General features: G+C 34.3%; 1 protein-coding gene across 2 annotated transcripts in view; it reads left to right on the top strand.

Annotated features, from left to right (window-relative positions):
• Positions 1 to 14685, top strand: part of LOC106459312 (T-box transcription factor TBX3-like) — a 77819-nt gene that overhangs the window by 21156 nt on the left and 41978 nt on the right. For both annotated transcript variants that reach the window (XM_022385771.1, XM_013918923.2), the window contains exon 2: positions 9511 to 9778. In XM_022385771.1, the coding sequence (XP_022241479.1) occupies positions 9511 to 9778 (268 nt within the window). The remainder of the gene's footprint in view (positions 1 to 9510; positions 9779 to 14685) is intronic.

Genomic DNA, 14685 nt, shown 5'->3' with positions numbered 1-14685 from the left:
CAAACAAACAAACAAACAATTTCCACAGCCGTACGTTAGCCCTTGCTTCTTACCCTCTATCCCGGTGCGCCTGGCATGGCCTGGTTAGGGCGCTCGACTCGCAATCTGCGAGTTGCGGGATCGACTCCCGTCACCGAACATACTCACCCTTTTAGTTATGGGACTTTATGATGTGATGGGCAATTCCACTAATCGATTAGAGTAGCCCAAGAGTCGGCGGTAGTTGCTCTTGACTATTTGCCTTCCCTTTAGTCTATCACTTCAAAAATTAGGGAAGACTAGCGCACGTAGCCCTGAAGTAGGTTTGCGCAAAATTCAACAAACAAACAATCTATCCTGGTGTTACGGTATGCGTGTTTGTTAAAACTGTTAGATTGAAAAGTGACTTGTTCTCTTTAGTTTGATTTGTTCGTTTTGCAGACTGCAAAGTTAGCTACATTTTTTTATAATAAAATTATCTGTATTTAATGAGAAAATTAAACAGTTTGTAATGTTGAAGTGATATTCTGTTCCTGTTTGTGAGATTTATAAGATAATTTATTTTTTGTGTTAAAATCTCTGATGGGTTTAGGAATTATAAAAAGGCACAGACGTATTAATGTTTCTTCTTCAACAAAATGCAGCTTTGTTAGAAAACATCCGTGAAAGTTTTTGTTTGTGTTAGGCATAGAATACACGCATGTACTGTATAAGAACTATAAGATCAAACAGCACACACATACTACGGAAAACATGCCTACCTGATGATGGTGGATTGTACAAATACGCCCCTATAGATGTAGACATTTTGTATTGAGAGAATACAAGTCTGAAACGTATTTTAAAACTTCCATCAAAATTTTTTTTTAGTATTTACTTTATGGAACAAAAGTGAAAAGTCTTTTTTTTTTCAAGATATCGTGAGAAATTTTTCTTGTCAGATTTATCACATTTTTGTTCGTTGTTGGCATCATCATCACTCAATAATTTAAAAGTGTTCTAGTAAAGATCTCTCAAACTGATTATAGTTCCCATCAGTATGAAGCATATTTATGGTTAATTAAAGTTTTATGCTTTATTAGAAATTTAAAAAAAATCATTATGTGCATACTGAATAAACGGGAAAAACAGTAGATTGATTTATAGATAACGTTTTCATTTATCAAAGTAGAAACGTTAAGAAATTAAAAATCGTACATATTGGTAAAGTAGTTTTTATATAAATATATCTTATTGAGTTTTGAGTAATGTATTTATGAAGTGATTAGCCCTATTTTTTAGATACATAACCAGAAACTTTGAGTCTTTATTCGGTAATGATTATGGTCACGTGTAAGAAGAATCACATTTGCTTAATGTATTTATCCGCGTGCAGAATTTAATTTATTGATTCAGTTTCTTTGTCTGAAGTTAAGCACAAAAATACACAATGGGCTATCTGTGCTCTGGCCACCACGGGTATCGAAACCCGGTTTCTAGCGTTGTAAGCCCGCAGACATACCGCTGTTTATTGATTCGGAGAGAATGCTACGAAATACGTCGTTTTAGATCAAGCTTTTCAAAAACATTTACTGACCTACAAAAGTAAAAACAACCAGGACTCTGAAACTAATTTGAAGTTATTTAAACTTTGAAATATCTCAGTGTATCATCATATTAACTTTGTTTCGTTTTTTATTTGGTCAACATTTATCTATATCATCTTTCAGAGTTGTATCGATAAGTTTCAAAATTTTTCAAGTACGATTTTAGCAGAATGGTGATCAGGTTTTATGAAGCAGTGAGTTATGTTTCGTTTCTGTTGATTAAGTTTAAGAACACTAAATGTAAACTTTAGCCTAACAAACGTTGTAGAAGTGTACCTAGTATCAAAATGTAATAACATGGCTGTCCAATAAAGCTCAGTTCATGGCCTGATGTTATTCTGATTTTTAAAATGATAATGTTTTGAATTACATTCGCAACTCGCCTTCTTCTGCTCTATCATTAGATTTTGACGGCATCTTGCTCTTGTTTTCTGGAGACATAAATCATTTTGAAACTCCCTGAATTTATCGATTAAACCATTAGAAAAAAAACGTCTTTGATGTTTTCTGTATTACTTTCGTGTATTTTGGCTTGTACTTTCACGTACTGGTTTAAACCTTACATACATACACATGTATTTTAGATCAATACACACATTCTATAAGTTGATAGGTCTATAGCTATGTTTTTCACTAATGTTTCTCCTCTACACGTTGTTTAAAGAACATGACCAACATAATTTGAACATAGGTGGTTCTACTTTTTTTCGCTCCTTTTATTTTCTGTATTTTGACTTTAAGCGTGAATGTTAATATTCAAATCTGTAAAGAATTGAATGAGAAAACTCGATATCAATATCTGATATAAATTATATGAATAAATTATATTAACATGAATGTTGATCATACTTGTCCTGTTCTTTTTATAACCTTGGTCCTTTATCTTGTTATAACCATTATGAAAGCATTTATTTTGCAACTGATTATCAAATCAAATAAATGAACTTACAGTAACAGTTGCTAATACATCACTTCTAGTCATTTTCGTAAACGTTTAGCTGTTCTGTGGCGTAAAATGCATTAAACAATAACGGATTTTATCAGAACAATTTCATAATAATTTACAAAATTTGATAATACTTATATATTTACATATAACATTACTTTATCATACGTGTCGGACCATATTGCTTCAGTTAAATGCTATTCATATTAACTTCTCATACATATATAGATATAAACTAAAAAAAAAAAAAACTATGTCTTGGTTCAACTTATTATTATGGCTATGGTGACATATGCCTATCAGTTCTATTATGGCCATGTTCTGATTTCTTTTACCCCAGAAATTAGTTTCTTTCTGGTCCAAAATAATTGAAATAGCGTAAAATAAAATAGTATTACAAAACATTATAAAATGAAATTATATTTGTAAACAAATTAAAAGAGCATTTTATGATGGATATGTACTTTAATTACTGTAATATATATATTAAAATCATTAAAGAACACGCTACAAAACATTTCACTCTACCAGCATATTGCTTGTATGATAATTTACGTTGAATTTTAACATGTTCGTTAAAAGTAAGGATTAATACGGGTACTAAAAGACTCATTAAAAGCCAGGCTTAATACGAACCTAAAAGGTTCATTAAAAACGATGCTTAATACGGGCGTAAAAAGTGAACTTTAATAAAGGTTTTGACTCCTACTTACGTAAAATAAAGGAAAACAGGCTTTTATTATGTTTCGAAAGTGTATTTTGTGGAATAATATCTTAGCTGTAATTGTTTGTTATATGGACTACGTCTCATTATTTATATGGCTGAATTTAGTTCAACAGACTGGCTCTAATCATAGGGATGCTAGTGTATGGACTTAACTAATAACATTATATCGACAATTCTAAGTAGCTTATGAAACCCTGAGTTTTAAGGCTTTTAGTGTATATTTGTGTCTTTATCTGCCACACGTAGGCATCAAATCACAGATGATCTGCTTTCGCCGTTTTTACGTATTTGTGTGACTTGTTGGTTTTTGAAGCTCTCTGAAACTGAATGCGGGTAACGTGTATCAAAAGCTAATTCAGATTATTATTTATTTTATGTAACGAAATTCACGTTTACATTCAGTTTAGTTTAATTTTCTTTGATTTTTGTTAAGCGAAAACTGTCTTCACCACAGTAACACGCATTATTTATTATTTGAGCGATAGAAACTGGTAAAGTATTGGAAACCAATAGGCCTTATGCTTATCGACTGCAGGTGGTTTAGTTATTCATTTTTGAAATTCGATGTTGAAACCTTATAACTCTGAAATTAAATAGCATTTCATAAAAACATTTGTCTCTTACCATCCAGCTGTTGATTTGGTTTGGTTTGTTTTGAATTTCGTCCAAAGCTACACGAGGGCTATCTGCGCTAGCCGTTCTTAATTTAGCAGTGAAACTCTTGGGCTACTCTTTTACCATTACAGCGTCCACACAGCTGAAAAGATGGGCATGTTTTGTGGGACGGGGATTCGAACCCGCAACCCGCAGATTGAGAGTCGAGCTCCCTAACCACCTGACCATGCCGGCCCCCAGCTGTTGAAGAGTTCGTTCTCCTACCTAGACTTTAACAAAAATGCAGATTTAAAATATTATTTTTACCCACCTTAACATCTGCAATGGATAAATTAAGAGGAATATGAAAAAATAACAAAAAACATTTGCAATTTAAACGTGATTTTTATCACAAATTGTTTAAGGTTATTATAGATGATATTGCATGATACTGTTTTTAAAGAAAATACTATGGTTTCCTTAAATTTTGTTGCCTTTTTTTAATTGTTCAAAGTAAAAATAACCAGCTTTAACACATTTGCCCCCCCCCCCAGTGGCACAGAGGTCGATACCCGTGGTGGGCAGAGCACAAATAGCTTTATGCTTAATTACAAACAAACAAACAATTAAAACATATAAACTATTACCGATAGTAAGATTTATATGGCTCTGAAGTATCTAAGGCATCTCCCCCATGGATCAGGGGTAAATTTCTGGACTTATACTGCAAAAATCCGTGATTCGATTTCCAGCGGTGGACGGAGTACAGTTTGCCCATTGTGTGGCTTTACACCAAGAAAATAACAACAAATAACTGAAACTAATATTATCAAATATGACTTTTTCACGTTTACACTCAAAATAATATTATTTTAATAAATATACAATTTGTGCATATACATACCCTATACTATTATAAAACGATTTAATAAATTCACATTTGAATTAATATAAAAGTATTTCAAGTTAAATTGGAGTGATCGCGTGATAATTGCATCCTCTGAAATGATAATCATATGGCGAGTTCGTTTTGTGACGTGTAAGTGCAAGTATTGCGGCAGGTTTATTTTTACCGGTCTGATCTGAATGTGTACAAATTGCGCGTGTAAAGCATGATAAACATGTAGCCTAGCGTCAGAGTTGATGCATGTTAGCGTTGTAACTTGTATCAAATTTCATTCAGAACTATAAGAAGCTCATAACCACCTGCTAGTAATCTTAATTAATTTTTTTTGTAACATCCTCTGTTATTTGTATATACTATTTCCTACTCTGTACTTTGTGTTCTGGTAATCTGTTTGAAATTACGTTGTGTCTGTGTATGTGTGTCGTTAACGTGAAGAAAGCATCCTACGGTGAAATAGTTTGCAGACTGTATATCAACTTGACGCCTCCATTAGCATTAGCAACAATAATCCAACGAATGCGACGCCTCCATCACCATCAGCAACAATAATCCAATGAACGCGACGTCTCCATTACTAACAGCAACAGTAATCTAAAGAATGCGACGCCTCCATTAGTACTAGCAACAATAATTCAACGAATGCGACGCCTCCATTACCACCAGCAACAATAATCCAAAGAATGCGACGCCTCCATTAGTATTAGCAACAATAATTCAACGATTGCGAAATCCCGTATCTGCAAACAGCTGCCGTTTATAACCGATTTCATTTCGTGTTAATATGTTTAATCTACTATAGGTCGTGAAAAAAGCTTATCATTTTTAGTCACAAGAGACAATTGCGAGTCGAACTGTGACTTTGGATTTTCGCTGCAGGAATAAGGAATTCTAAAATCTAACTGCATAAACTTGAACGTAAATTTCTGGGCACTCTTTCCTTTTTTTATTTTTTTACTATCCTACTGGTTATCTGGAATAAACTGTTATCGCATATGATTTAGGACTACAACGACCTCTATATGACTGTGTGACTGATTATGAAAAGAACGTTGTTTGTATGTATAGGACATTGTTCGCTTAAGGTTAACAGGAGGGCGAGGTGTAATCAATATGGTATCAAAGTCTGTAATTATATGTTCATTCTTCTTTATGTAATTTTTAGTAAATGTTTATAAATTAATACATATTATCACACGATCGCACAAAATATCCTTATAGGATCTGTATTAAAAGTGTGAATTTCTTATACAATGGGTCCGGTAAACCAGAACTTTAACATGTATTCATAGATTTCTATTTCACATTTTGCTTCTCTATATTTTTTCACACATTATCATTATCCATTTAACACTATCGATAGATGATACTAAGCAAGACGATGAGAAAAAAAAGACTTCGAAGCAATAGAGCAATCCAACTGTTCAAAGTCCAAGTTACTTCTGAAAAAGACGTTAAGAGTTCTCCAATACACTCGTTTGTTCCGCCGGTAGTCTTAAAGGCAGAAAGAGAGCGTAAACAGATATCAACAGTCAAATGATGACGTTTAAACAGATATCAACAGTCAAATGATGAAGTTTAAACAGATATCAACAGTCAAATGATGACGTTTAAACAGATATCAACAGTCAAATGATGACGTTTAAACAGATATCAACAGTCAAATGATGACGTTTAAACAGATATCAACAGTCATATGATGAAGTTTAAACAGATATCAACAGTCATATGATGAAAAGTTGAAACAGATATCAGCAGTCAAATGATGAAGTTTAAACAGATATCAACAATCATCTGATGAAGTTTAAACAGATATCAACAGTCAAATGATGAAGTTTAAACATATGTCAGCAGTCAAATGGTGAAGTTTAAACAGATATCAACAATGATGAATTTTAAACAAATATCAACAGTCAAATGATGAATTTTAAACAAATATCAACAGTCAAATGATGAAGTTTAAACAAATATCAACAGTCAAATGAAGAAGCTTAAAACAGATATCAACTGTCAAATGATGAAGCTTAAACAGATATCAACAGTCAAATGATGAAGCTTAAATAGATATCAACAGTCAAATGATGACGTTTACTATTCATTTAACACTCTGGCCACTGTGGTGACATTTCAGACGATCTTAGCTTCGCTCTTTGCAAGTTTCTGACCAAGACTGCTCAATGTGGAGGGGAGAAGAGAGCAAATAAGGAGAATCACCCTCTGCGAGAGATCAAACAATGGCCCACTTCCTCCTTAATAAGTAATAAAGCCAGCACGTACACAACTAGGAGATTTTCAAGTCTAAAAATAATTTTCTTTTATAGCTTTGTACCCTTAGTAAAACGAAACAATTCTTTAAAATTTGCATGGTTCATTAAATGTTTTTCAAGAAAACTGGTGAATATTTTAAGTAATGCCTATTCTCTGTGAACCTATACTCTCATATGTATAAGTATTTAAATTTTGCACAGCAAACAGGAATTATATTATAAGGTTACATGCTTATTTACTTTTAACGCGAATAAACCAAAATATTGAAATATCTAAATCTAAGCAATTCCACTTAGAAGTCGTTAGACCGTTTACCTGATTGTAGGTTAGGTTACTATAATTCTGTGGTTTAAAGCTGTAACTTTAATACTTTTAATTCAGATATTCGCAGTTACATACGTCTGTCTCTAAATAGCTTAGCTTGAGTAAATCACGACAACTTCTCCAAGCTGTTTAATACAACTTCTACCAAAAACTTAATTACTAAAAAAATATGGTTTAATTTAGTTAATTGTAAGTGAATACGCGGTTTTATGAAAAGTGTCACGTGTTTATTTTTCTTCTTCTTCTTCTTATACTGAAATTCGAGAGGATTTTCTGTAAAACAGCAAAAAAAGTATTTTCCTCCTGTTTTAATGCTTGCGGTTAAGAACTACATGCTAACCTCTAACTCAGATTTAGCTGTTGTATTTTTTCTCACTTGTTGTTTAAAGACTCAATACGTTTCCAAATACTATTTTCTGCGTACTCTTGCATCACCTCTTTTATTTTTAAACATGCTTGCATCGCAGAATTTTTAGTTCTAGGCTTATAAATACACGCGCACACACAAAACGGAATCCATATTTGAATGTAAAATACGTAAATAATCCATCAAAATAAAGACAACCTTCCCTTCTGTGGAATTATTATTTTTAATAATCATGAATGTAATCAGAATAACTCTTCTGGTCTTCCCATTTATTCCTTTGAAATTGAGAGGAGGGGGAGGGGTAGTAATGTAAGAGGAAGCCTTGTGCCAGGACAGAGCTCTGATAAGAACAAGCAGTTGAAGTCACGTGAACGAGCTCGTGCACAATTGTGAATTCGACGAAATGGAGCACAAGTGGAAGGATATGAATTTTAAAGCTGGACATTTCCTCATAGATTTAAATGCGGTATGGATTATTCGCATCAATGTGCAGACGTACGATTGTGTGTTGTTAATCTATGGATTATTCGCATCAATGTGCAGACGTACGATTGTGTGTTGTTAATCGCCACAACATCACAGTCATCTAAAGCTGCCGAGTAACAAGTTGTAAGCGTGGAAAATTTTAGGAGTGTATTATTTGTTATACCTTATTTCAAGACAACCAACAAAAAAGTAGTTTCATTCTGAAGTGGATTTTACTGTGAAGATCAGATATTCTCTGTTGGGCCGTAATAAGCAGTGTTATTGTTTTGATTAAAAGACCCTGTAAAGCTTGAAATATCACGACTTTTCTGATCTGAGGTGTACGCTACTAAAATATAAATGGTTAGTCTATTTGAAGAACTGATAAACAGGGTGACATTTAGACTCGAAATAAACACGTTTACCGAAACGTTCTCGTACTGTACACACACACACACACATCCAGGTTTTAAGTAGATTCTCTTCCCAAGTAAAACACCATTTTTTTTTGTTTCGCATTTTACTTACTTACAGAATCTTTTTTCTCTAAAATGAACAGTTTGGAATGATCTACTTTATCACCAATATTAAGAGTTATAAGTGCTTCTTTCCAGCTTGAGAAGAAACACTCGCTGTCCCAGATAGTTTGATATTATTATTTATACGCATATAAATTATAGGTGTAAATATTGTTTTTTTTTTTTTTACTTTCGAGATTAGAACAACTGTAAGTGACATTGTCTCCCTGAATAGCGAAAATTAAAATAATTGTTTGTTGAAAAAAAATTGCTTGTTTGTGTCAGAATTTTCGCGCAAAACTATAAAAAGGGCTATTTGCGCTAGATGGTAGACATCCCAACTAGTCAACAGTACCCATCACCAGTGTTTCGGTTACACTTGTCTGACCGAATAGCAGGATTTGACCGTCACTCTTATAGCACACACACGGCCCCAAAGTGCGAGCCGGGAAGCCTTAGAGTCCGAGCACTTTAACCATTAGGCTACGTGCGGCGCAAAGAAATACATATATATATATATATATACAATAAACACTATTCAAATTTTTTTCTCTACTTTCACAGGCCTTGTCTATAATTGTTATTTTTTCTTGTGTGAATTATTTCGTAAAATAATATAACTGTTAATTGCATTTTGTTTTTTGAAAGATTTGTTTATGCGGTTGTGCTATACGAATATGACCCGTAGATTAACAAATACGGAATGTTTTATAACATTTACAAGTCACAAATTATTACCGTTTTTGTCTAAACACCGAAAAATAGCCCAAAACTTACTTAATGATTGATGTACGAATGGCGATATTAAAGTTTCTTTTTTTTATGTGTCCAGGAGGATGTTCCCTGCCTTCAAAGTCCGAGTGTCCGGTCTGGACAAGAAGGCAAAGTACATCATGCTGATGGACATTGTAGTGGATGACGACTGCAGGTACAAGTTCCACAACAGCCGTTGGATGGTGGCCGGTAAAGCTGACCCGGAAATGCCCAAGCGGATGTACATCCACCCAGACTCGCCCAGCACTGGGGAACAGTGGATGCAGAAGGTGGTGTCCTTCCATAAGCTGAAACTCACCAACAACATCTCGGACAAACACGGCTTTGTAAGTACAGCTACACATCTCTCACTTTCCTCTTTGTTCAAGGTCTAAACTCGGTGTTCGTTAAGTAGCCTAACTAGCCTATTGACACGCCAAATTGTACACGGCTCGTCTTGTTTGCTGATTGTGGCTTTGAAGCCGCGCATTAAGTATATCCCACTCTGAGAAGCTGAAGTGGTTTTGGCGGGCTTTAGGAGCTTACCTTTCTGTTAGCGCCGAACTAACTGTATGTATGTATGTATGTATGTGTGTGCCCGCTTTTGGCTAGAACAACATTTGTTAACACTTTTCCACGGCTGCGCATGCGTCGGTAGCATCGTGGCGAGTCTGGCGGCAACAGTCTTGACGATCGCCGTATATGAATCACTCGTAAGTCCCTAAGTGCTTGAGGGGTCGTTAGTATTTGTTTTTGTCAATTTCAGAGGCGACTGCGGCGGCTTTTCGGGTGTCTAGCACCGGGCTTGGATGAGCTGGTATGTTGTTTGCCGGTTGCAATCCTAACGTGTCCGACAACGAGGCTTGTCAGCCCCTGAACATTTAGCCTCCAGCTATGCTTAAGTGTACCTATATATTTATCTCTATCTTTCCCCTTATTGCAGTGAATATACCAAGGCCATTACCAAAAACAATGACCCAGCTAAGTACCTCCCAGTGTTCGGTAGGCATAATCTCGTACTTGCCATTGTGCTGCTCTAATAGGCTCTCTTCAGGTATATCATTTTACGTTGGGTACGCTCAGCAAACTGTTTACTGCTGCTAGAAGGAACGGAAGCCACCGACCGGGGTAAGCGGGTGTGCTGCGGGCGTACTGTTTGCTTGTATTGAGGTATTGAGAGGACAGTTGACGTGGGAGAAGAAAAACCTGTCTGAATACATGTTTTAAACTTGGTATACTTCGGTAATGTAAATCTCATGGAACAGAAGAGTTTTTATTACATTTACGTTCATGTGGATTTTAAAATCATTAATGTATTCAAGTATTTATTCTCGTTAATTGACCATCCTTAACAAACCTTAGTAAATTTTGTCCTGTTGTTGTTTTTCTTGTTTTGTTTTTATATGGGAGTTCTGCAAACATTCCATGATTTCAAAAATCAGTACCTTAAGCGTTGATAGTAAATTAATATTTGTATCGGATAAAACCGGAAAATCTGGAATAAGAATAGGGCATTGAAAAATAAACTAAAAGCGCTGACAGTTTTCAGAAAGCTAGACTTGTGTGATGAAACACGGAACTGAGAACTTACTACAGTTGGAACAGTGAAATATGCAAAGTATCAAAAATTGTAATAGGAAAATAAAAGCTTGTATTAAATGAAAAAAGACAGAACAAATACAAGTTTCCATATGAAAATATATATTTATATTTAAAAAAGTTTTGCTATACAGCTATCCAGTTTGTAGTTTTTGATCAAATAATATCTTAGTTTAGTTTTAGATTAGCTTCAGTGGAGGTAGAATATAATTTTTTAGTTGGTTATTATTATTGGACATTTACAGTGGGTGGTTCACAGGCCTGATACAAAGATATATGTAGCCGAAATTATGTGACGCACTCTTTAATTTACAGTCAATAAAGATATGATTAAAAAAAAGGTGTTGCTTAGAATAAAGAAAAATCGAACTTATAATACATGAGAATAAAGATTACAATAAATACTGATTTTATGGCTTACTACTTTACTTTAGAGAAATAACCAAATACAAAACAAAAAACAGTTTTTCCCAGTAAGTTTATTTTGTTCTGTTGTTAAACAGCGCGTAATTGTGATTGATTTTGAATTAAATGGTTAAATACTAGAGACAGTATTAAGAGGTCTTGCTGCCCACCAGTGGCACAGCGGTATGTCTGCGGACTTAAAACGCTAGAAACCGGGTTTCGATACCCGTGGTGGGCAGAGCACAGATAGCCCTTTGTGTAGCTTCGTGCTTAATAATAAAACAGTAATAAAACAAGAGGTCTTGCTAACCCTATTTGTGGTTTTTTGGGTTGAGACATTACGTTGAGTTTTTCAAGGAACTCTCTTTACTTTTTAAAAGCACGTATAGTTCACAAATAAAACATTTTCGACAAAACAAAATCTACATAGGTTTCCTATCTAACTGTGTAATTCTTGTCTTTACTAATATTTCCTGTCACAGAATATTTGGAATTATCTTTCGATTGCATAAACAGAAGCCAGAAATGATTTTCTTGTTTCCCTCACCCGTCAAAATTAAGCAAGTGTTTGGAGTTTTATGGAGGATATAAAATTTCATCTAGGTATTATTATTTTATTACTGCCCCCTGGTGACTCAACGGTAAAGCTGGGGGCTTATAACGCCAAAAATCGGGTTTAGATACTCGCAGTGAGCACAGCACAGTCAGCCCATTGCCCGGCATGGCCAGGTGGTTAGGGCACTCGACTCGCAATCTGCGGGTCGCGGGTTCGAATCCCCGTCACACCAAACATGCTCGCCCTTTCAGCCGTGGGGGCGTTATAATGTGACGGTCAATCCCACTATTCGTTGGTGAAAGAGTAGCCCAAGAGTTGGCGGTGGGAAGTGATGACTAGCTGCCTTCCCTCTAGTCTTACACTGCTAAATTAGGGACGGCTAGCGCAGATAGCCCTCGTGTAGCTTTGCGCGAAATTCAAAAAACAAACAAACAATCACTTAGGATGTCTTATCATCAAGCGCATCTAGCGGCAAATGAAAGAAAAATAATGCGGAGGTGCTTAACAGTTAAAAAGAACAGTAGAGATAAATGTTTAATAACTTCTAGAATGCTTTGATCCTTTCTGTCGCCATTTCTTAAATTATTTTACTTCTAATTGGTAAATTTTCCTGACGTTCTCCTGGTGATCATTTAATGAATTAACGTGGAAATATTTTACACCTACATATACACTGTACTGATTAATTGAAAAAAAAAAGAAGAAAAAGAATGTTAAAGAAATCTGGTTAATTATTTACTGGAGTGACATATATACATATTTGAAATATATGTTTTATAGCGCCTCCTGAGGAACATACTAAATTCTGCATATCACTTTTCTGTTTCATTTTAATGTAAATTAAGAACTTATTTTGCCGCTGTGAACCAACTGAAATGTTGAGTAAATGAAACTTTAACACGAACATAATTTCCACTGCTACATATTTTACTTATGTACGATATTTCACTAACTCATAATTCATGCACTTGAGAGACAGACACAATATTCCACTACGGCAAACAATTTGGTTTATCTCTCCCCTCGTGACACCAACTCTTCACGACAGAATTACGTTTTACTTTTTAGGTGTTGTATTCGTATTTGTATTCTCCACAAATTTCTATGAGACATTGAAACAAAATTGTTTACCCTTACCTACGAATTCCGTATTCCCATTCGTATTCAACGAATGTAACAGTTCGCACGACATTTTACCTGTATGTGGCATAGAAAAAAAAATTATACATAGAAAATACATATTACACTTACACAAATATGTACTGATATATAATATAATGTAATATGTGAGTGTTTGTATATATATAATGTGTTGATAATGTTTCATCACGCGTTGTGCTTTCCCGAGAAAATGTGCAAGTTAACAAATAGATACAATATACTCCATGTCAAATTAGACACTCACATTGTATTTTGTCAAGTTCAAAAAAACATCTCAAACGTATTTTCCACATTTATTGGGTGTACATTTTTTTTATGTTACGTGTTGCTTTTAGTCTTTATACTAAAATCTTCACATATTGTTTTAACAGATTTTTCAAATTACATGCTGTAATTAGTAATTTTCAAGTTAATCACGATCGTTAATTTAGTGGATATTAATTCTAGAGAAAAGAAAGTGTAAATGTGTTACTTGTTCAACTATTAGAATGCAAATATATATATATATGTATATAACAAGCAAATGTACTAACAAAAGCACTTCGTTCATTTGGTCCGCCATTAAGCACACGTAAATTGACAACGTTCATTAGGTCCGCCATGAAACACACGTAAATTGATAACGTTCACTGAATCACCTGCCTTGAAACTACCTCGCAGGTGGGGACTAATGCAATCTAATAGTCATTGGCCATAAACGTCAAATTAGTCAAAAATGTTTTCAATTTCCAATGTGTATATGTGTCTAAATGGATATGTTTCGGTAGCTTAACAAAATCCAGTGGTTGAATAACTAAGTGTCTATATTAAGACTTAATAAAGTATATAAGAAATTTAGTAGCCATGATTAATATTGTATTACGTATTATAATTTCGAATGGTCTGAAACCGAGCTAAGTGATACTTTAAATTCCTTAGTTAAATAAATGCCAATATGTATCCAATTTATAATATTTGCCAAGAAGATTAATACACACAGTTTCTTTTTTAATACAAATATGCTTTAATATATAAACAACAATACAATATACAATAACAGTTATTACAAATAGTTATTATAAACAATGATTTATATACAAACGTTTTACGAACATACAAGCAATGTAAAATCTTCTTTCTAGTCTGGAGCTTCCTTGATATCTAATCGAGGAATGACGATGTGCGAGTTAATTCCGAGTTGACGTAGGTACAATTCACTTATTAGGGAGCTGACTAGCTCTATAGTCCTCGCTGATCACACGCCGATTACAGGTCGAGTTTCTTTTACCGCTGAAGTTATATAATATATTCGTAAAAGTACTAATGTCCGATGTGAATCTATTGAAATTAAATGATTTGTAATGTTAGAAATTTATAGATGTTCCTGGTCAAATATCAGAAGTTTCTCGATTAATAAGTGTAGTAGCAATCACAGTTATAGCTTCCGAAGTTTATAGCAACCCAATAATAGATACTGTTTATAGGCGCATCGCGTTGGTTGTATATATATATATAGGCGTGTGGAGAGATTCTACGAAAATTCAGATTACGTAT

Source organism: Limulus polyphemus, unplaced genomic scaffold, assembly GCF_000517525.1.
Source record: "Limulus polyphemus unplaced genomic scaffold, Limulus_polyphemus-2.1.2 Scaffold591, whole genome shotgun sequence".
NCBI classification, from domain to species: Eukaryota; Metazoa; Arthropoda; class Merostomata; order Xiphosura; family Limulidae; genus Limulus; species Limulus polyphemus.
The sequence above is the reverse complement of the archived record's forward strand: the minus strand, read 5'-3'. Positions and strand labels throughout refer to the sequence as shown.